Below are 23,033 nucleotides of genomic sequence, written 5' to 3'. Positions count from 1 at the left end.
GATAATTGCTGACAATATACAACAGATGAAATGTAGGTTGGATATTATTTTTTGAACTGACAGCCAATGTCTGATTGGACTAATGCTCACTCAATCACACACATTTCCTTCTTTGACGGTAAGGAACTATTTTGTGTCTCGTGTTCTGCCACTGGTTAGACCAGTTTACCAAGTTCATAGCACAGGAGTAAGTAAAAACAACTCAGACGCACAAACCGTCTGGAAGCAACAGAGAAAGATGTTTTTCTGTGGTGTTTTAAATCTTTGACCTGGATGTGAGTTTGAAAGGTAAGAATTCTGAACTATTCATATAGATTAGATGGTGACCTGTTTGGCTGTATGTGATGTATTGCTGATAGAGATGACAACAATCAATCCTATCTCTGTAAAGGTGTGCACGATGGATATTTCTGCAGAGAGAGAGGACGGTGTTTCTACCTCAAAGGCTGCTCTGTCTGAGCAAAACGATGGCCAGACTACTGCCGATAGGTGAAATAAAGAAATTGTTGACTGTAAATGACTGTTGTTCAGCTCAGAGTTCAGCTCTAAAATCAACCTGTATATGTTGTGTTGAAGCCAAGTGAACCAGGAGAGACCGGACTCACCTGTACCTGGTGTTTTTTTTCAGGAGGTCTAAGAATGAACCCATAGCATTTAAGGATGGAGACCATGCTGATCAGCAAATGTGAGAATTTAAAGCAGATATTTGTTGTTGCATGACTTTACTGACTTGGAGGTATACTGAATTGTGAAATGCACTTAAGTTCAGTTTATAACCTGGAATTTGAATGTTTTTGTTGTGTTGAAGCCATGTGAGTCCAGACCCACCTGAACCCAGCAGTGTCTCCATGAAAAGTGACCAGTCAAGAAATGAGCCAATTGCATTCAGTAATAAACAACACTCTGTTGAGCCAAGGTATGAATTATGAATACTAACTTAAGTTTGAGCAGCAGTCAGACATGTGATATTTTCTTTAGTTTATGCCGTTTGTTTCAGGAAGTACATTCTGTTAAACCTGATCTAAAGGAATCCATTAACTGGAAACCAGACTATTCTCACAAGGAAGCTATTGTTGGAAATAAAAGAGACTTGTTAAATAATCATTACAAACATATTTGAGGGTTAGAGCAGCAATAAAAGGGACATATTTAGCAATTTAGATGTATATTTTTAATATAATAACAGTATAGCTCAAAGGTTGGGGGACTTATTCAATTCAGTTCAATTCAATTCAGTGTGTTCATGTTGATCAGCAGCCATCTTTCTGTATTTTTTAAAGTGAGATTTTAATCTGGTGTCTTCGGCAACTAGGATTATGGTGGAGGAGACAGAAATGCAAAAAGTTACAGATGTAACTTGGGTTCTATGAATTTACCATTTCTCTTTATGCAGTTATGAATGGTATACATGGATTACCAAGGGCTGAGGTACATGGGGGACTGAGAGGACCATAGACATATGTCGTCTTGTTTGTGTAATGCAATTATTCTCACTATTCTCAATGGAGGCAAATGTTACCCCAGAAGGGGAAGGCTAAAGCCTAGCTTCAATGTTAGGATTCTGAGCAATACACTTCAAATAGGCAGGGAAATGAGACAAGTCTCTAATTGCTCTCAGCATCCAGACCTGTACCTGGTGTTTCTTTCAGGAGTGACCAGTCTATGAGTGAACCCTTAGCATTTAAGCATGCAAAGGATCAGTACATATGAGAATTTAAAGCAGATGTTTGTTGTTGCATGACTTGGAGGTTTATTGAACTGTGAAATGCACTTAAGTTTAGTTTATAACCTGAAATGTGAATGTTTTTGTTGTGTTGAAGCCAAGTGAGTCCAGACCCACTTGAACCCAGCTGTGTCCCTATGAAAAGCGACTGGTCAAGAAAGGAACAAATTTCATTCAATAATAAACAACGCTCTGATGAGCAAATGTATGAATTATGAATACCTACTGAGGTTTGAGCAGCAGTCAGACATGTGATATTTATTTTAGTTCACGTCATGTGTTCCAGGAGGTACATTCTTTTAAACCTGATCTAAAGGAATCCATTAACAGGAAACCAGACTATTCTCACAAAGAAGCTATTGTTGGAAATAAAAGAAACGTATTACCCTCATATTTGAGGGTTAGAGCAGCAGTGATATATTAAACCATTTACATGTATATTTTATCATAATGACAGTATAGGTCCAAGGTTGGCAGGTAACTTTGTCATAGTTATGGTTGAGGTAGTTTTTACATTAACGTTAAAACGGTGGATTTATTCTGTTCATTTCGATTCAGTTCAATAGATCACGCAATGCTAATTAAGTTGATCAGCAACCATCTCTCTGCATTTTTTAAAGTGAGATTTTAATCTGGTATCTGCTGCAACTAGTATTATGGTGGAGGAGACAGAAATGTTAAAGGTTACAGATGTGACTTGAATCCTATGAATTTACCATCTCTCTTTATGCAGTCATGAGTTTCCAGCAGTCGTAAACATGGATTACCAAGGGCTGAGGGACAGGGGGGACTAACCGCTAACTCCTGCAGAACTGAAGATAAATCTCTAATTGCTTTCTGTGTCCAGAATAGAGAATTGCACATTAAAACTGATTTAGTGACAAAACTGATGGACCTCTGTTAGCGCTCTCGCTGTCCCTGTCATAATCTAACCAAAATGGATTGAATTAATCTGAAGAATTTGCAAACCCAAAGCAGTTACTTTTAATTTTTCAAACCTTCTAGACAATCTATTCAGGAAACTAGAGCTGAAATTATTGGTCTGTAAGAAAAGATTTACAACAAATAAAACAGAGCAAGAGAAGGTTCAGAGTCTGTGTTCATATTGGTTGGTCACAGAGGAGTGGGAGAACATGCTATCGGATTGGCCAAAAACAAATTTGGACAGAGTACATTGATGCCTAAACTCTTACCTGTGATTTACTATATCTCTATTTTCTATTCAGTTCTAGTCACACACTTCCCCACACTTTCCGGAAGAGGTCTGAGGTTATCGGCCATCAGCATCCGAAACATCTGGATTCCATTTTCAGGGTATAACTTTATTTATTTCTTCCGAATTCAGCACAGCTGATTTTAAACTCAGCATTAACATAAAAAACAATGAATCCAACAAGTATTATGATATAATTTAACGTGGTTTGTATGGGGATAAGTAAAAATGAATGTTTAGATTTCTTTTTGATTTTTAATACATTGGAAGAGCAGCAATCTTGCTGTAATGTCTGGAAAGTCCCACACATTCCAACCTGTTTACACACACCTTGACAGTTACTGCTTATAGTCTACATTGGCTGAAGTCCAAATGTCTACACGGTCACACAATATAATGAAAAGATCTATTCTGAGCTGGTAAACAAGAGTTCCCAAAAGAAGATGAGACATTGAATCAAAGCAATGGCGTTGTAGGCTGTAAAGCCAAAATAATGAGCTCAAAGACGCTAAGACCGCACAACTGATGGACACTCCAAGTGTTTTTACACACACAAGCAGTCACATAATTCACTGTTAATGTAAAAATATGAAAGACCAGGTGCATACTTTGCAGCCTTTTCTGTTGCTTAATGACTGAACTTTATTTACAAATGTACAGTATTTATTAAGGGTGGGACTTGATTAAAAAAATTATATAAATTAATTAGAGGCTTTGTAATTAATTAATCTTGATTAATTGCATTTTAATGGCAACAGTTTGGGCTGCCGACACCTCTTATTCGTAATTGGACCGGGACAGCTAACGCTAATAGCTCCAGCGGTTTCTGTGTTCGCTGCAACATGCTTTGCATTTAGATGGTACCATAGGGTTGAAGTGCTTCAGTAGTATGCAAACTCTGTCATGTACAATTTGCACAAAACCACGTTTTTATCAAGGCTTCCATCAGGTAGTTTTTTTAAAAATGAAATTTGCCTTCCATCAGTCCTAGCAACATACTTTCATCTGATTCCTCTATTTTGGTAGCAATTAGCCAAGCTCTGACGTGTGCATCAGTGTAATTGGTGTACCGGGAAATCTTGCACTGACAAACATTCCGCGTTGTTTGGAATGCAAACTGTGGTTAAATGCATTAATTTTTTTAACGCAATCATTTTATGTAATTATTTAATCGCAATTGACACGCTAAAGTCCCACCCCTAGTATTTATGTTTGGAAAAGTGGTTGCTACTTCATTTACTCTCATTTTCGAACAATAATAGTATACGTTGTACCATCTGTTCATTTTTGCATATAATTATCTGTGATTTCTCTGCTGCTGAAGATAATGTATAGTGCTCTTTAGCAGACATGCATTTGCAAAACCAATTCAATCAGTTAGTAGTCGTTCTTGAAGTCTTATAAAACCAACCCATTGCAGCGTCTTCTTATGGTAAACCAAATTAAAATAGGCTTGTTACCATCCCCTTGACCCAACAGCTGAGATATTTAAAAAATTGACCCCAATTGGCTGAGCTGTGTGTGATGTGTGATATTCCATTTAAGTAAGTTAGTTCAGGATTATTGTATTGTGCACTTTGCTTCACTGTAATTTTTTGATATTACTCTTAGTTAAATAAAATTACCAGATAAGTGTTCACTTGTTTGCTTGTGTGACATTTGTTGCATTCAGAAAAGTTTGCTCCATCAACTTAAAACTATCCTGTTTGAGAGAATGGACATTTATGATGTCAAAGAGCAACATCTTTGATTTGATTTGATGTTCTTCTTATGTAAAGTGTCTTTGAGTACCTTGAAAAGCACTTTTAAATAAAATGTATTATTATTATTATTATTATTATCTTTACTGGAGTCCTATTCTTGAACATTTTCTCTAGGGGCTGGAGGAGGACATTGTTACTTTTGTGAAGCAGGAGCTGAACAGGCTCAAGAAACTACTGAATTCAGAATCTCCAGAAGGCTCAGAGAACCTGAGAGAAGATGCTGGAGAAGAAGAGCAGAGAAGCAGCAACAGAGATGCATTTCTGAAAATCACATTGAGCTTCTTGAGGAGAAAGAAACATGACCAGCTGGCCAACTCTCTGCAGAGGAGTAAGATGATTTAACTATTATGCACCATCTCTAGTAATTTGTCATTTATTAATTACATCTACACTACCAGTCAAAAGTTTAGACATACCCTCTCAGTTAATGTTTTTTTTCTTTATTTTCATCATTATTTACATTGTAGATTCTCACTGAAGGCATCAAAACTATATATCAACACATATGATATTATGTAGTAAACAAAAAAAGTAAATATGATTCATATTTTAGATTCTTCAAAATAGCCACCCTTTGCTTTGATTACTGCTTTGCACACTCTTGGCATTCTGTCAATGAGCTTCATGAGGTTGTCATCTGAATGGTTTTCTAACAGTCTTGAAGGAGTTCCCAGAGATGCTAAGCACTTGTTGGCCCTTTTGCCTTCACTCCGTGGTCCATCTCATCCCAAACCATCTCGATTGGGCTTAGGGCAGGTGACTGTGGAGGCCAGGTCATCTGACGCAGCACTCCATCACTCTCCTTCTTGGTCAAATAGCCCTTATACAGCCTGGAGTGTGTTTGGAGTCATTGTCATGTTGAAAAAATAAATTATGGTCCAACTAAACGCAAACCGGATGGGATAGCATATCGCTGCAGGATGCTGTGGTAGCCATGCTGTGCCTTTAATTTTGTATTTTGAATAAATCTCCAACAGTGTCACCAGCAAAGCACCCCCACACCATCACACCTCCTCCTCCATGCTTCACGGTTGGAGCCATGCATGTAGAGACCATCCGTTCACAGTTTCTGCATCGCACAAGACACAGCGGTTGGAACCAAAACTCTCAAATTTGTACTCAGACCAAAGCACAGATATCCACTGGTCTAATGTCCATTCCTTGTGTTTCTTGGCCCATACAATTCTCTTCAGCTTATTGCTTTTCCTTAGTAGTGGTTTTCTAGCAGCTATTTGACCATAAAGGCCTGATTGGTGCAGTCTCCTCTAAACAGTTCATGTAGAGATGTGTCCGTTACTAGAACTCTGTGTGGCATTGATCTGGGCTCTAATCTGAGGTGATGTTAACTTGTGATTTCTGAGGCTGGTGACGCTGATGAACTTATCCTCAGCAGCAGAGGTGACTCTTGGTCTTCCTTTCCTGGGGTGGTCCTCATGTGAGCCAGTTTTGTCGTAGCGCATGATGGTTTTTGCAACTGCACATTCAAAGTTTTTGCAATTTTCCGGACTGACTGACCTTCAGTTCTTAAAGTAATGATGGACTGTCATTTCCGTTTCTGATTGGTTCTTGCCATTACATGAATTCTAACAGTTGTCAAATAGGGCTGTAAGCTGTGTACCAACCTGACCTCTGTACAACACAACTGATGGTCCCAACCCCATTAAGAAGGCAAGAAATTCCACAAATGAACCCTAACAGGGCACACCTGTGAAGTGAAAACCGTTTCAGGTGACTACATCATGAAGCTCATTGAGAGAAGTCCAAGGGTTTGTAGCGCTGTCAACAAAGCAAAGGGTGGCTACTTTGAGGACTCAAAAATATGATTCATATTTGGAGTTATTTCACACTTTTATGTTTACTACATGAATATATTTGTGTTGATTCATAGTTTTGATGCCTTCAGTGAGAATGTACAGTGTAAATGAATTACCATTAAATGAGAGGGTGTCCAAACTTTTGACTGGTCCTGTATGCACCTCAGAGTTACCTACATAGTAGGAAATATGAACTTCACGTTTTCACCGGTGAAGTTGTTAATGTGGAGTCACAAAAGTACCCAAATATAATAGGACCTAACTGTATTGCCTCACTGATTGATATTATTGGGTCTGTCCTCAGAAACTCATGTTCCAATTTGTCAGCGTAAATTAAAGTCCAACCTGAAGAGGAAGTTTCAGCGTTTGTTTGAGGGAATTGCCCAAGCAGGGAACCCAACACTTCTCAATCAGATCTACACAGAGCTCAACGTCACAGGGGGTCAGAGTGAAGAAGTCAGTGATCAGCATGAAGTCCTGCAGATAGAAGCAGCCTCTGGGAAACATGCAAGGTCAGAAACCACCATCAGATGTGAGGATATATTTAAACCTTTACCTGGAGGGAATGAGCCAGTCAGGACACTGGTGACAAAGGGAGTGGCTGGCATTGGTAAATCAGTTCTAACACAGAAGTTCACTCTGGACTGGGCTGAAGACAAAAACAACAACAACATACAGTTTATCTTCCCATTCATGTTCAGAGAGCTCAATTTGCTGAAAGAAAAAAAGTTCAGCTTGGTGGAACTTGTTCATCACTTCTTCATTGAAACCAAAGAAGCAGGAATCTGCAGGTTTGAAGAGTTCCAGGTTGTGTTCATCTTTGACGGTCTGGATGAGTGTCGACTTCCTCTGGACTTCCACAACAATGAGATCCTGACTGATGTTACAGAGTCCACCTCAGTGGATGTGCTACTGACAAACCTCATCAGGGGGAAACTGCTTCCTTCTGCTCACCTCTGGATAACCACACGGCCTGCAGCAGCCAATCAGATCCCTCCAGAGTATGTTGACATGGTGACAGAGGTCAGAGGGTTCACTGACCCCCAGAAGGAGGAGTACTTCAGGAAGAGATTCAGAGATGAGGAGCAGGCCAGCAGGATCATCTCCCACATCGGGACATCACGAAGCCTCCAGGTGATGTGCCACATCCCAGTCTTCTGCTGGATCACTGCTAAAGTTCTGGATCACACACTGAAGACCAAGGACAAAGCAGAGCTGCCCAAGACCCTGACTGAGATGTATATCCGCTTCTTGGTGGTGCAGACCAAACAGAGTAATATAAAGTACAACAAAGAAGCTGAAACAGATAAAGTCTGGAACAAAAAGTCTAAGAAGACCGTTCTCGCTTTGGGAAAACTGGCTTTTGAGCAGCTGGACAAAGGAAACTTGATCTTCTATGAAACAGACCTGAAAGATTGTGGCATTGACATAACATCTGCCTCAGTCTACTCAGGACTGTTCACAGAGATCTACAAAGAAGAATGTGTGATGACCCAGGAGAGGATGTTTTCCTTCGTTCATCAGAGCCTTCAAGAGTTTCTGGCTGCACTCTATATCTTTGTGACGATCATCAACACTGGTGAAGACAAACTGGGAGGTGAACGGTTGGCATTACCAGCTGAATCTAAACTGAAGAAACTCTACCAGAGGGCAGTGGACAATTCTTTACAGAGTCCCAATGGACACCTGGACTCGTTTGTGCGCTTCCTCTTGGGCCTTTCACTGGACACTAATCAGACTCTGCTACGAGGTCTTCTGAAAAAGACAGCAAGTAAACCACAGGTGAAAGAAGTGCTTGTGCAGTATGTCAAGAAGAAGATCAGTGAAAATCCCTCTCCAGATAGAAGCATTAATCTGTTTCACTGTCTGAATGAACTGAATGACCGCACTTTAGAGGAGGAGATCCAACAGAGTCTAAGATCAGGAAGTTTCTTCGAAAACAAACCCACTCCTTCTCAGTGGTCAACGCTCTGCATCATCTTACTGTCATCACAAAAAGATCTGGACGTGTTTGACATGAAGAAATTCTCTGCTTCAAAGGAGTTCCTTCAGTGGCTGCTCCCAGTGGTCAAAGCTTACAAAACGTCTCTGTAGGTGCACAAATAAATAACATCATCATGTTCATGTTTTCCTGCAGAGAACAAGGAAACACTTCATAATCAAACCTTTTTCTTCTTTAGGCTCAGTGACTGCAATCTCTCGTGGAGAAGCTGTGAAGTTCTAGCCCCAGTTTTAACCTCCAAGAACTCAAGTCTGAGAGAGCTGGACATGAGCAACAATGACCTGCACAATCACGGAGTACAACTGCTGTCAGTCGGACTCCGGAGTCCAGAGTGTAGACTGGAGATTCTCAGGTTGGTTATTGGTGATTAGTTTGGCATTTAAACAATTAAACATGTATGTACATGATCCATCACCTCTATTAAGAAGAATCTACATTGTGCTCATATTTCCAGGTTGTCAGGCTGTCTGATCACAGGGGAAGGCTGTAGTTTTCTGGCCTCTGCTCTGAGCTTAAACCCTTGCCATCTGAAAGAGCTGGACCTGAGCTACAATCCTCTAGAAGAATCTGAAGTAATGCAGCTGTTTGCTGGACTGAAGGACCCAAAGTGGAAACTGGAAATTCTCAAGTACAGTTAATAATATCAGTGTAGAGATGGATTATTTCCATAATATACTGTACATGTGTTAGTGTCAGTGACCATTTGTCTTTCTCTTTCACTCTGCAGAACTGATCATTGTGGAAAATGCAGACTGAGACCATCACTCTTCAAGTGTAAGTTACACTTTTCCAGCATCACATATTAAATGAAATAGGTTAGGGTTAGGGTTAGGGTTAGTTAAATGAAGTAACTGATAACTTAAATCTACTGCACTGATGTACCATCTTCAACATGACAATCACAAAAGTTTTGTTGTGATTGATTGATTCAACCTGGCCTTGGGTTCCTATCAGCTTAAATGTTTTTGTACTATTCAGAATTATCTACATTTCTGCATGAATATTACTCGAACCATCAGCGCATTTTCACTCAAGGCCTGAAAGTAGACATTGGTCCATCACCAATGACAAGCGGTCCTTGCCCAGATTGAACTAAACAGGCCCTAATGAGGACATTCCCACCCCCATGTTTCATGGATGGGATGAGGTTCTGATCGTGATGCCTCTCATTTAACAGTGGATTTTTCAGGATTTGCAGGATAAGGGGGTAAAGACCCAAATGCAGGACAAAGCGGTGGTGAGGCAGGAGTTTGTACAAATAAATTTAATCAAATAAAAAGAGACACAAAGCAATGCTAAATGGCAGGATAATCCAAAAATGAAAATCAAAACCAGAAGAACACCTGAAAATGAGAAGACCAAAACTTGACATAACTTGACATGGAAACAGTAAGTATACTAAGACCTGACAAGACAAGACATGGAAAAAACAGTATGACAAAACAGACGACAATGTGAAAGGCAGGACTATATATACTCAAGGGCAGAGGAGACACAGGTGAAAACAATCAGGGCGAGGCAGACAATTACACAGGTGGGAAATCACAGGACAGGAAACAAGGAAAAACTTAACAAAATAAAACTGGAAACTCAGAAACATGAAGGATTCATGAACATTACCATTAGGCAATGTTGGAGAGGCCTTTGGCTGCTTAGAAGTTACCTTAGGTTCCTTCTTTCAGGACTTGTGGGATAATCTGCTGATGTTGATGTTTTGAGTCATTTTATGCAGAAATATAAAATATGGCAAATAGAGCCATATTAGAAGATCAACTCATAGCAATGATCACACATCAGCTACATAGATAACAGATTTGTGAGTTCACAAAATTTTCTTCTGTCCTGTTTTCACCATCAGATTTCTGTGAGCTTGAACTGGACCCAAACACAGCACACAGGAACCTCTTACTGTCTGAAAACAACAAAGACGTGCAGGTGATGACGGAGAAGCAGTCGTATCCTGATCATCCAGAGAGATTTGATGGCTGGAAGCAGCTGCTGTGCACTGAAGGTCTGACTGGACGCTGTTACTGGGAGATACAGTGGAGAGGAAGGGTTAGGATAGGAGTGACATACAAAGGCATCAGAAGGAAGGGAACCAGAGACGACTGCTGTATTGGATGGAACGATCAGTCCTGGTGTGTGTCCTGCTCGCCTCAGGGTTTCACTGCCTGGCACAATAACACACCATCAAACATCAACGCACCCTCACCCACTGACTCCAACCGGGTAGCAGTGTATCTGGACTGGAATGCTGGAACCCTGTCCTTCTACTCTCTCTCCTCCAGAAACCCCTTTAATAGACGGATCCACCTCCACACCTTCCACTCTACATTCACTGAACCCCTCTACCCTGCTGTAGGGTTCAGAGAAATAACTGAGGACGGGACTGAGTCCACAATCTTCTGGTCCTCAGTTTCTCTGACTCTGATTTAATAATGAAGGTTGCCTCCTTGGTAGAACAGCTCTCAGCACAGACTGAGACCACCAGACCTGAGCTATAATAGAGTTGAAGCCTACAATAAAGACAATAAAGACAATTTCTGGCTGTTTGTGGGTGAGCAAAGAAATCCGTCCAACACAGAAATGACACAACTACAGGTTGTGTTATGTGTTATGAAGTAAACTAAGCTCAACATAAAATAGCATTTTACTGCTCCAGAGCTTCAGAGGACTGGATGTAAAAGCATTGTTGCTTCTCATAACCCAACTAGACCATTTCTTGCTGGGTGAGAGCTCACCAAAATGAAGAAGCTCTTATAAATAGTCGTAAATAATAAAGGCATTAAAAAGTTATCAATAAAACTTTCCAAACAAGTGTGAAATGCACAGGCAGGCATGGGATAAAACATCCTGGTTTTAGTCAACACCCTACGTTGGAAGTTCTGGAGGGTTTATACAGGTCATTATGGTAATACAAGCCAGATGGAATAAGACCATGTATAATAATCTGTAAATCTAAGTATGGGTTGTATCTCTACAGTGACCCTACGTTGTTTAAATCAGGACTGTGGATGTGTTGTCTGAAATCCAGACTGGTATCAGATTGTACTGTTGTACTGATCAAGACCATCAAATCAGAACCAGTCCCATGACCTGAAACCACAGCTACTGTTTAACAACTACTTTGTTTGTATTTAAACTCTAGAAATGCCATGATACTGACTTTGAATGTTTTTGTAACCCTATCTGGCTTTTCTTGTTTATCCTGTTTTTATTTTGTAAGCTTCTTCCTTGAGGTTTCTTGTCCTACTTCACCTCCTGTCTGTGTCCTGTTGTATAATTGGTTTCTTTGTGTGTGTTCCTCCCTCATTTGTTTGTCCTGTGTCTCATTTATCCTTTAGCCTTATATAGTCCAGTCGTTCTCTTTGTCCCTTGTCAAGTTGTCTGTGGATTTACCCCTGTTGAGTTGAGTCAATTAAGTTTCTTCTGTTTAGTCAGTTGCTTGTTGATGTACCCTCGTGTTTCTAGTTGTCTTCTCATGATTCCTGGTTTCCTGAGTTCTTGTCTCGCTTTAGTTTTTTGTTTTATCCCTAACCTGCAGCACTTTTTGTTCCAGATTTTGCAAGTTTTTAATAATGTTCTTTAGTTTTCTTCTCCTGCCTCCCCTTGTGTCTACTCTTTGAGTCCACAACACAACAAGAAGCTCAGCCCAGAATATTTATCTGCATATTTGCACACTAATTTAAACCTGACTACTGACTTCTTGGAGATTTAATACTTGCCTAATTTATTTCACTTAAAACTCATATGTTCTTTTACTGTATATTTATAATTTTCTTTGTCATCTTGTTGAAATAAATATTTAAATCAGCCTTTGTCTGATGTGTGTTGTAATTTGGATACATGAGGAAAGACACTGCTTCTGAAACCTCAAAGGCAAAAACTTCCACCATAATGGCAAATATGCTGAAATTGAAAAATCTGCGTAGCAAAGATGAAGGCATGACATCGGTCAACATTTCTACTGTCCCTTCCAGTGGACCACCATGACTACTGGACATTAGCATTTTTTAAACTAATGTGAACTGGGCCAGTTTAAGAGATTTTTCAAGTCATGAAAGTCACAACTGGTTATAAAACTGTTGAAGAACGAGACTCAAAAAAATACTCACTCTACACACTAGGGATTGTACCATCTAGTCGACTTTACTGCTGTGCCATGACACTTAAAGAATCATGTCGACTAGTCACTGATCACGTGACAATAACAATATGGACACCTATGAGAAAACAGGTGAGGAGCCCAGTGGTTCGTTGCAGCAAACTAGCAGCGGAACATTTGTATTATATACCGTTTTCTCCAGCACTCAATGTCTCTCTGTCTCTCCCCTCACCCTTATCTTCCCTGCTTTGCTTCTCATGTCTTGTCCTGTCTTGTCTCAAACTTTGGGAGCCTCTTTCCGTTTTAAAATCCATTTAAAATCATGGAATTGGTCAACTGGTCTCTCAACGCAATTGACAGAATGTTCTCGACGAGAAGCTCGGGCTCGGGGGAACCTGTCTGCCCTGACGGAACATTTGCCGCTGGATACATGATGGACTCCTGGGAGAAGTGGAGGGTCATGTGCCTGGCGATTCTTTCCGTAGGGGACATCGAGGATCTTTACATATTCGGAACCATGATAACAGGCTATCTGCTGATTGGATTAGGTATTGCCCTGGTGTATCGGAAAATTCGGAAGACAGTGTCAGCAGTCCAAAGCCCCATGAAGCTGCCTGACATGATTATGGAGTGAGCAGAGCTGTTAGCGCTCAGACTGTGGGTATAAACCGCAACATGGATAACACCTTGGAAAGAGCTATCAGCGCACTGTCTGTGGTTATAAATCGCAACATGGATAACATCTTGGACAGAGCTGTTTGTGCTCAGACTGTGGTCATTAACCGCAACATGGAAAACATCTTGGAGAAGTTTTCGGCTTTGCAAGGCGAATGGATCGATTTGAAGACCAGAATGAACAAATAGAGTAAGTCGTGTCTATTGAAATGCGACTGCTCGCCCTAACCCAAACAATCATAATCTAATCTGCATTCCAGCCCCTGAGCAGCACCGGCCTTGGCCAAGGCCGCTGCTGGAACAACCCCCCAGGAGATCGCTGCAGTGAGACGCTCTGTCCTATTCCTCCCTCCCTTCCTTCACGGACACCTGTTGATGGTTGACTCCGTCTGGGACTCGATCAGGGACGTCTCCATGGCAATCTGCTTTGTTATCGCGATGACATCCCGCGAACTGAGGCACTGATTGGGAGGCTAGACGAAGCGACTCTCCAGGCTTATAAACACACACGCACCCACGGACACTTACACACATGCACATATGCAATACACCTCCCTAACCCCCAATCCCACGCCTTCATCGCTACCACCCCCCAGTGCAACAGGCGGGGTCCGAAGGCGCTGCCGAAACTGGTCGCAGCCGCGGATGCCTGTCTGCACTGGAATACCTCCACCCCCCTTTTTTGTCCTTGATGTCAGTGAATGCACCATGCCAGAGACAGCAGTTATGGTAGAGCTGAGAGTTTGCGAGCAAGAGTGTCAGAAGTGTTGGACTGGCGGTGTTTAGACTTAGACTTAGACTTAGACTTAGATAAACTTTATTCATCCACAAGGGAAATTGCTTGGTCACAGTAGCTTAGTTGTACATAAAAAACACTCTTAAGAACCTCAGATAAAAAAGATTAAATAAAATAAAATAAAAATAGTATAAGCAAAAATGTGTGGGCTACAGCCGACATTAGCCTGTGTTCAAGCTTCAATAAACTTGCATAAGTTTACTGAAGTTTGAACACGGTGGAACAGTGATTAGCACTGGTGCCTCACAGCCCTCGGTTTGAATCCCTGGGACGGAGAGGGTTTGAGTCTCAGGGCCTTTCTGTGTGAAGTTTGCATGTTCTCCCCGTGTTTGCTTGGGTTTCCTCTGGGTACTCCGGTTTCCTCCCACCATCATCAAAAAACACAAGTGCTAGGTGCCGGGTCAGGTTGGCCCACAGTGGACTAACCCTCCATCCAACCATGCAAATACGTTGTAGAATGTTATATAATGACCTAATTTATACTTTACCTCCAACCCCTCTCATCCCACCCCTTCAACCTCTCTCCTCTTCACCTGGTAAAAATAAACTTCCTTAAAGCCACTGAGGTGTGGTCTTGTTAGTGAAATCTTGCTTGTTTGTGCAAATGTTCGAAAACTCGAACACACAACCACCACATTATTTCCTTCTTTCCCAGTTAGGGACCAATCACATCTACATCACATTCTTCCACTGATTAGACCGGTTTACCAAGTACGTATCAAAGGAGGGGAAGAGAAATAAATTTGAAACACGCACACACAAATCGCATGGAACAAACAGAGAAAGACGCTTTTCTGCTGCATTTTAAACATTTCACCTGGATTTGAGTTTAGCAGGTAAGAATCCTGAACTACTTAACTACATATGAATTACACGGTTGACCTGTTTGATTGCATGTGACATACTGTTGATATAGGTGATAACAATCTCTGTTTATGTCTGTTAAGGTGTGCACCATGAATGTTTCTGATGAGATACAGCACAAAGGTTCTTCCTTTAAAGCTGCTTGGTGTGTGCAAAATGACAACCAGACAAGATGTAAAAGGTAAGATGCAGAGATTGTTGACTGAAAACAATGGATGTCCAGCTCAGAATTCAGCCTTAAAATCAACCTTTGACTTTTTCAATGAAGCCAAGTGAACCGCCAGAACTCGGACTCAACTGTATCCAATGTTTCCCTGAAGAGTAACCGGTCTATCATTGAACCCATTGAATTCAAGAATGGAGAACCCTCTGATCAGCAAAGGTGAGAATTTCAAGTTCATTACTGTGTGATTTTACTGATGAACACTTAGAGATTCAATTAACTGTTTAAGCTTCAGTTTGTGTTTTGAAAGTCCAGGCCCACCTTAATCCAGCCGTGTTTCCATGAGGAGTGACCAGTCTATTTCAACTTTAAGACTTTTGAGAGATATTTTTAACAATTTAGATGAAAGTTTGATACAATTATAGTTTAGTTCAAAGGTTGTCATGTAATTATCTTATGGTTAACATTAGCCTAACTCTTTTATTCAGTGAATGTTATTGTTACATTCTTAAAGTTGAAGCTATCGTCTTTTTTTTTTTTTTGCATAAAAGTAAAAGTCCAAGTTCACCAATGATTAAACTAATCAGCACAAGGTGAATCTCATTATTTTGTATGATGCTTTATCAACCAGCAAAGATTATTATTAGCACTGGAGATGGAGTAGGCTCCCTAGGAGTATGGTTTAGGCTCAAGGCAGAAAAACGAGAGTTACAAATGTAACTTGGGTTCTATGAATTAGCCCTCCACAAAAATTACTATTATTACTATTACTATTATTATTATTAAGAACAAAACAGAACTTAAGACTTGTTCATTAAATATTTTGAGCTCCAGATTAAAATATGAATACACTTTATTTAGAGGAAGAGGAAGGATTACTGCCTAAAGAAACAAAGTGATTTTTGTTTACACACATTCATTCCTACAGGTGTCACTGGAAAGGGCTAAAAGAATAAAAGTTACAGTTAAGAGACATTTTACGCCTACATAATACATATGCACCCTGCATGAATCAGACAAACATTTGTAAACCCGACCAGTTTGTTTTGATTCCTAAGAAATCTATCCAGACAGTTTCTCCAGGAGCAAACTCATGTGACTGACTTCAGCTGTCTGAATGAAAACTGACAAATACTTGTGTAACAAATCAAACAGAGAGCTAGAGATGTGAGTTGGAGTTGGTTAGGTAACAAAGAATCGATGAAACGTCTCTTTCTGTTTAGTTGTGATCATACACTCCCCTGAACTTCCCAGAAGGGCTCAGAGGTCAGTCATCAGCATCAGCATCAGCAGACACCTCTGGATTCTATTTTCAAGGTATCAGTGCCCTTATTTCCTTCACATCTTACAAATATTGCATTATTTTTTATCCCTTTCAATTCAGACATAAAGCATAGGTCACAAAAATGTATAGGGAATTAGTAAAATGAATGCTACAATTTCTGTTTGACTTTGTTTGGTTGGTTTTGTTGGACATGTTCGAAACAATTTTCCATATAAAGATTCTCACCTCTTACACGGAAGAGCAGCATCCACGTTCTATCATCTGGGATGTCCTGTGTTTTCCAGCCTGTCAGACAACCTTTATAATTACTGTTTATTTTATTTGGCTGGGGCGGCACAGCGGTGTGGTGGTTAGCACTGATGACTCACAGAAAGAAGGTTTCAGGTTCAAATCCATGCCGATAAAAACCTAAACCAGTCACTGAGACGGATGAGTCACCACTCCTCTGTCCTCTTACGGTGGAAACAACTTCACAGAAAACTCAGACCATTCCTGTGGTCTGTGTTTTAGTTTTGTTTTCAGCTATGTCATAGTTTTGGTTCAAGTGCAGACAATGATGACAATAAGGTATGTCGGGTATGTAGAAGAAACATGCATGTTTAACACTGTTTTATTTTAATAATATTTGATTGCATATTTGATTGTTATAAGAGGGTTGTCCCTGTGTCTGCGTGGGTTCTCTCCGGGTAGGCCAGCTTCCTCCCACCATCCAAAGACATGCTTGTTAGGTTCATTGGTGATTCTAAATTGGCCGTAGGTGACAAGTTGTTACAGAGAATGAATGAATGAATGAATGTATTTGGCTGAAGTCCAGTAACCTCCATCAGTACAGACTTTGTAATCATGTCTAAATAAATATAATTGCAATGACAGTGAATCCAAACAAGGAAGTTTTCCATTGTAAAACCAAAATGATGGAAGACAAAAACTCCTGAGTCATTGAGACTTTTCACGGACAATTATTCATGTAATTCATTGATAATGTATTAATATAAAAGATGCAGGTGAATACAATACACCCTTTTCTGTCTAATAACGACCAATGCTCTCCCCTTGCTAATCTGCTATTGGAGATAATCATATTCAAATGTGGGGAAGTTAGCCAGTGAGTTAGTCTTTGTTCTTGAAGTAATCTCTCTTATAAAACCTAACCTGCAATAACATGAATAGCGGTGGAAATAGAAAGTTTTTTTGTTTTCCTGACTGTTATTGCTGTATTCTTCTAGGAGCTTGAGGAGGACATTATTACTTTTGTGAAGCAAGAGCTGAATAAGTTCAAGGGAATCCTGAATTCAGAACATCCAGAAGGCTCAGTGAACATCAGGGAAGATGATGGTGAAGAAGAGAAGAGAAACAGTGACAGAGATACATTTCTGAAAATCACTCTGAACTTCTTGAGAAGAAAGAAACACGGTCAGCTGGCTGGCTCTCTGCAGAGCAGTAAGATACTTTAATTATGATGCACCATCTCTATAAATATACAATATCTATCTATTATATCTATGTGTCTCAGATTCACCTACATAAACCCAAGATCCGAATTTGTTAATAAGGGATCAGATTCAAATTTTTTTTATAATCTCATCTTCCACTGATTGACCTCTCATGCATTGTTTCCTCAGAAACTTGTGCTGCAATTTGTCAAAGTAAATTAAAGTCCAACCTGAAGAAAAAGTTTCAGTGTTTGTTTGAAGGAACTACCCAAGCAGGGAACCCAACACTTCTCAATCAGATCTACACAGAGCTCTACATCACAGAGGGTAAGAGTAAAGAAGTCAGTGATCAGCATGAAGTCCTGCAGATAGAAGCAGCCTCTGGGAAACATACAAGTTCAGAATCCACCATCAAATGTGAGGATATATTTAAACCTTTACCTGGAGGGAATGAGCCAGTCAGGACACTGGTGACAAAGGGAGTGGCTGGCATTGGTAAATCAGTTCTAACAGAAGTTCACTCTGGACTGGGCTGAAGACAAAACCAACAACAACGTACAGTTTATCTTCCCATTCACGTTCAGAGAGCTCAATTTGCTGAAAGAAAAAAAGTTCAGCTTGGTGGAACTTGTTCACCACTTCTTCAATGAAACCAAAGAAGCAGGAATCTGCAGTTTGGAAGAGTTCCAGGTTGTGTTCATCTTTGACGGTCTGGATGAGTGTCGACTTTCTCTGGACTTCCACAACAATGAGATCCTGACTGATGTTACAGAGTCCACCTCAGTGGATGTGCTGCTGACAAACCTCATCAGGGGGAAACTGCTTCCTTCTGCTCACCTCTGGATAACCACACGGCCTGCAGCAGCCAATCAGATCCCTCCTGAGTATGTTGACATGGTGACAGAGGTCAGAGGGTTCACTGACCCACAGAAGGAGGAGTACTTCAGGAAGAGATTCAGAGATGAGGAGCAGGCCAGCAGGATCATCTCCCATATTGGGACATCACAAAGCCTCCAGATGATGTGCCACATCCCAGTCTTCTGCTGGATCACTGCTAAAGTTCTGGATCACACACTAAAGACCAAGGACAAAGCAGAGCTGCCCAAGACCCTGATTGAGATATACATCCACTTCTTGGTGGTGCAGATCAAACAGAGTAATGTAAAGTACAACAAAGAAGCTGAAACAGATAAAGTCTGGAACGAAAAGACCAAGAAGACCATTCTCGCTTTGGGAAAACTGGCTTTTGAGCAGCTGGATAAAGGAAACGTGATCTTCTATGAAACAGACCTGAAAGACTGTGGTTTTGAGATAACATCTGCCTCAGTCTACTCAGGACTGTTCACAGAAATTTACAAAGAAGAATGTGGGATGACCCAGGAGAGGATGTTTTCCTTCGTCCATCAGAGCCTTCAAGAGTTTCTGGCTGCACTCTACGTCTCTGTGATGATCATCAACACTGGTGACGACATGGTGGGAGTTGGGCGGTTGGCATTACCAGCTGAATTTAAACTGACAAAACTCTACCAGAGGGCAGTGGACAATTCTTTGCAGAGTCCCAATGGGCATCTGGACTTGTTTATCCGCTTCCTCCTGGGGCTTTCTCTGGACACTAATCAGACTCTGCTACGAGGTCTTCTGAAAAAGACAGCAAGTAAACCACAGGTCAAAGACATGCTCGTGGAGTATGTCAAGAAGAAGATCAGTGAAAATCCTTCTCCAGAGAGAAGCATTAATCTGTTTCACTGTCTGAATGAACTGAATGACCGCACTTTAGAGGAGGAGATCCAAGAGAGTCTGAGATCAGGAAGTTTCTTCGAAAACAAACCCACTCCTTCTCAGTGGTCAGCGCTCTGCTCTATCTTACTGTCATCACAAAAAGATCTGGATGTGTTTGACATGAAGAAATTCTCTGCTTCAAAGGAGTTCCTTCAGTGGCTGCTACCAGTGGTCAAAGCATCCAAAACGTCTCTGTAGGTGCACAAATAAATAACATCATCGTGTTTATGTTTCCCTGCAGAGAGCAAGGAAACACTTCATAATCAAACTTTTTTCTTCTTTAGGCTCAGTGACTGCAACCTCTCGTGGAGAAGCTGTGAAGTTCTAGCCCCAGTTTTAACCTCCAAGAACTCAAGTCTGAGAGAGCTGGACATGAGCAACAATGACCTGCACAACCACGGAGTACAGCTGCTCTCAATCGGACTCCAGAGTCCAGAGTGTAGACTGGAGATTCTCAGGTTGGTTATTGGTTATTGGTTTGGCATTTAAACAATTAAATGTGTATGTGCATAATCCATCACATTCACAATATTTGTGAGACCACCTGACCTCTTACAGAATAGGTTTTTAGATTAAATGAGGATAGAATGTAGTGCTTTACTGCATGTGGTAAAAACAGTAAACCTGTTAATGTAAAAATGCATAAAGAATCATTTATGGTTAATGAAGGATGTATCTACATTTTGCTCATGTTTCCAGGTTGTCAGGCTGTCTGATCACAGAGGAAGGCTGTAATGTTCTGGCCTCTGCTCTGAGCTTAAACCCTTCCCATCTGAAAGAGCTGGACCTGAGCTACAATGCTCTAGAAGAATCTGAAGTAATGCAGCTGTCTGCTGGACTGAAGGACCCAAACTGGAAACTGGAAATTCTCAAGTACAGTTAATAATATTAGTGTAGAGATGGATTATGGCCATCACATGTATGTACATTGCCTCAGTGACCATTTGTCTTTCTCTGTCACTCTGCAGTACTGATCATTGTGGAAAATGCAGACTGAGACCATCACTCAACAAGTGTAAGTTACACTTTTCCAGCATCACATATCAAATGAAATAGACGCTACTCCATCATGGATCAGGGTTAGGGTTAGGGTTAGTTAAATGAAGTGCTTGATAACTTCTATTATCTACTGCACTAATGTACCATCTTCAACCTGACAATCACACTAAATTATTTTCGTGCTTCATTGATTCAACCTGGCCTTGGGTTCCTATCAGCTTAAAAGGTTATAAATATGATTTAAACCATCAGTGCATTTTCACTCAATTCCTGAAAGTAGACAAAGACAACCCAATGGGACAAATAAAGTTCATATATTTCAAGAAATGCTCAAGATTCAGCTCATGGATAGAGGTCAATAGTTGAATTCACAATTCTTTGGTCCATCAATGATGATAAGCCGTCCTGGCCCAGATTGAGCAAAACAGGCCTTAACAAGGACATTACCATCACATGGATGGGATGAGGTTTTGATTATGATGCCTCTCATTTAATGGTGGATTCATATACATTACCATAAGCCAATGTGGGAGAGGCCTTTAGCTGCTTAGAAGTTACCCTGGGGTCCTACTTTCAAGATTTGTCTGATTATTGGTTGCTTGAAGATCAACTAATAGCAATGATCACACATCATCTACATAGATAACAGATTTGTGAGTTCAAAAAGTTTCCTTCTCTCCTGTTTTCACCATCAGATTTCTGTGAACTTGAACTGGACCCAAACACAGCAGACAGAAACCTCTCACTGTGTGAAAACAACAAAGACGTGAAGGTGGTGAGAGAGAAGCAGCCATATCCTGATCATCCAGAGAGATTTGACGGCTGGAAGCAGCTGCTGTGCACTGAAGGTCTGACTGGACGCTGTTACTGGGAGGTAGAGTGGAGAGGAAGGGTTAGCATAGGAGTGACATACAAAGGCATCAGAAGGAAGGGAACCAGAGACGACTGCTGTATTGGATGGAACGATCAGTCCTGGTGTGTGTCCTGCTCGCCTCAGGGTTTCACTGCCTGGCACAATAACACACCATCAGACATCAACGCACCCTCACCCACTGACTCCAACCGGGTAGCAGTGTATCTGGACTGGAATGCTGGAACCCTGTCCTTCTACTCTCTCTCATCCAAAAACCTCTTTAATAGACGGATCCACCTCCACACCTTCCACTCTACATTCACTGAACCCCTCTACCCTGCCTTTGGGTTTGGACAAACGCCTGAGGATGAGACTGAGTCCACAATCTTCTGGTCCTCAGTTTCTCTGACTCTGATTTAATAATGAAGGTTGCCTCCTTTGTAGAACAGCTCTCAGCACAGACTGAGACCACCAGACCTGAGCTATGATAGAGTTGAAGCCTACAATAAAGACAATCTCTGGCTGTTTGTGGGTGAGCAAAGAAATCTGTCCAACACAGAAATGACACAACTACAGGTTGTGTTATGAGTTATGAAGCAAACTAAGCTCAACATAAAATAGCATTTTACTGCTCCAGAGCTTCAGAGGACTGGATGCAAAAGCATGCTTTTCTCATAACCCAACTTGACCATTTCTTGCTAGTAATTTAAAAGTTGTCAATAAAACTTATCTACCAAATGTACAGAAGAGTTTATTAAAGGCCTTATGTTAACACAGGCCAGGTGGAATAAGAGCATGTATAATAATCTTTAAATCTAAGTATGGGTTCTATCTTTACAGTGATCCCAGACTGATAAAATCAGGACTGTGAATGACTGTGAAATCCAGAGTGGTGTCAAATTGTGTTGTTTCTTCAGGATCAACAAACCAGTACCAGTCCAAAGAATGAAACATGAACTAACCTAACTGCAGTTATCAGTTTAAACAGAGTTTAATATCTATCTGATGATTTGGACATTGATTTAAACCTAACCATTTGGAGATCAAATGTTTACCTAATTTATTTAGCTTAAAACTCATGTGTTCTTTTACTGTATATCTGTAATTTTCTTTGTCATCTTGTTTAAATAAATGTTAAGCCTTTGTCTGTTGTGTGATGTAGTTAGGACACATGGGGAAAGACATGAGTGCTGAAACCTCAAAGGCAAAAACTTTCAGCATAATGACAAATACCATGAAATAGAAAAATCTGCACAGTAACAATCAAGACATGAGAAAAAACATGTTTGACTTTGTTTAAACTCACTATAATGCATTTTTTAGGAACCATCAGTGTTGAATACATCCTGTTGTTTTCAAAGACACTGAAGGACATATGGGCCGCAGGACGTTTAATTTAATTTGATTTAATCACTTGTGTTTGTTGGTTGGTTGGTTTAGTTCATAATGCAAATGATGTACAGTAAAATAACACCCTCACAGCTGTATTAAGACATACAAGTAACAAGTAATTTTCCTCAAGACAGTTACGAGTTTCAAAAGGTAATTATGGTAATAAAAGCCAGA

The 23,033-nt window shown here is 40.6% G+C and overlaps 1 protein-coding gene and 1 pseudogene across 2 annotated transcripts; both read left to right on the top strand.

Annotated features, from left to right (window-relative positions):
- The first annotated feature begins 16 nt into the window (after positions 1-16).
- On the top strand, positions 17-12,329 carry LOC311485821 (protein NLRC3-like). Its single transcript, XM_084541460.1, has 11 exons — positions 17-288; positions 392-489; positions 629-685; positions 809-916; positions 2,950-3,037; positions 4,814-5,027; positions 6,818-8,603; positions 8,694-8,867; positions 8,970-9,143; positions 9,243-9,289; positions 10,374-12,329. The coding sequence occupies exons 2-11, from the start codon at positions 401-403 to the stop codon at positions 10,949-10,951; spliced, it is 3,315 nt and encodes a 1,104-aa protein (XP_084397586.1). The 5' UTR covers positions 17-288; positions 392-400; the 3' UTR covers positions 10,952-12,329.
- A 5,072-nt stretch (positions 12,330-17,401) lies between these two features.
- LOC311486109 (protein NLRC3-like) lies at positions 17,402-23,019 on the top strand (annotated as a pseudogene). Its single transcript, XR_014699918.1, has 7 exons — positions 17,402-17,407; positions 17,630-17,843; positions 17,999-19,809; positions 19,900-20,073; positions 20,315-20,488; positions 20,584-20,630; positions 21,310-23,019. The product of XR_014699918.1 is annotated as a protein NLRC3-like (transcript).
- Positions 23,020-23,033: the final 14 nt, after the last annotated feature.

This window comes from Chelon labrosus, assembly GCF_963514085.1.
Source record: "Chelon labrosus genome assembly, chromosome: 3".
NCBI classification, from domain to species: domain Eukaryota; kingdom Metazoa; phylum Chordata; class Actinopteri; order Mugiliformes; family Mugilidae; genus Chelon; species Chelon labrosus.
Note: the sequence above shows the minus strand (reverse complement) of the source record. Positions and strands in the feature narration are given on the sequence as shown.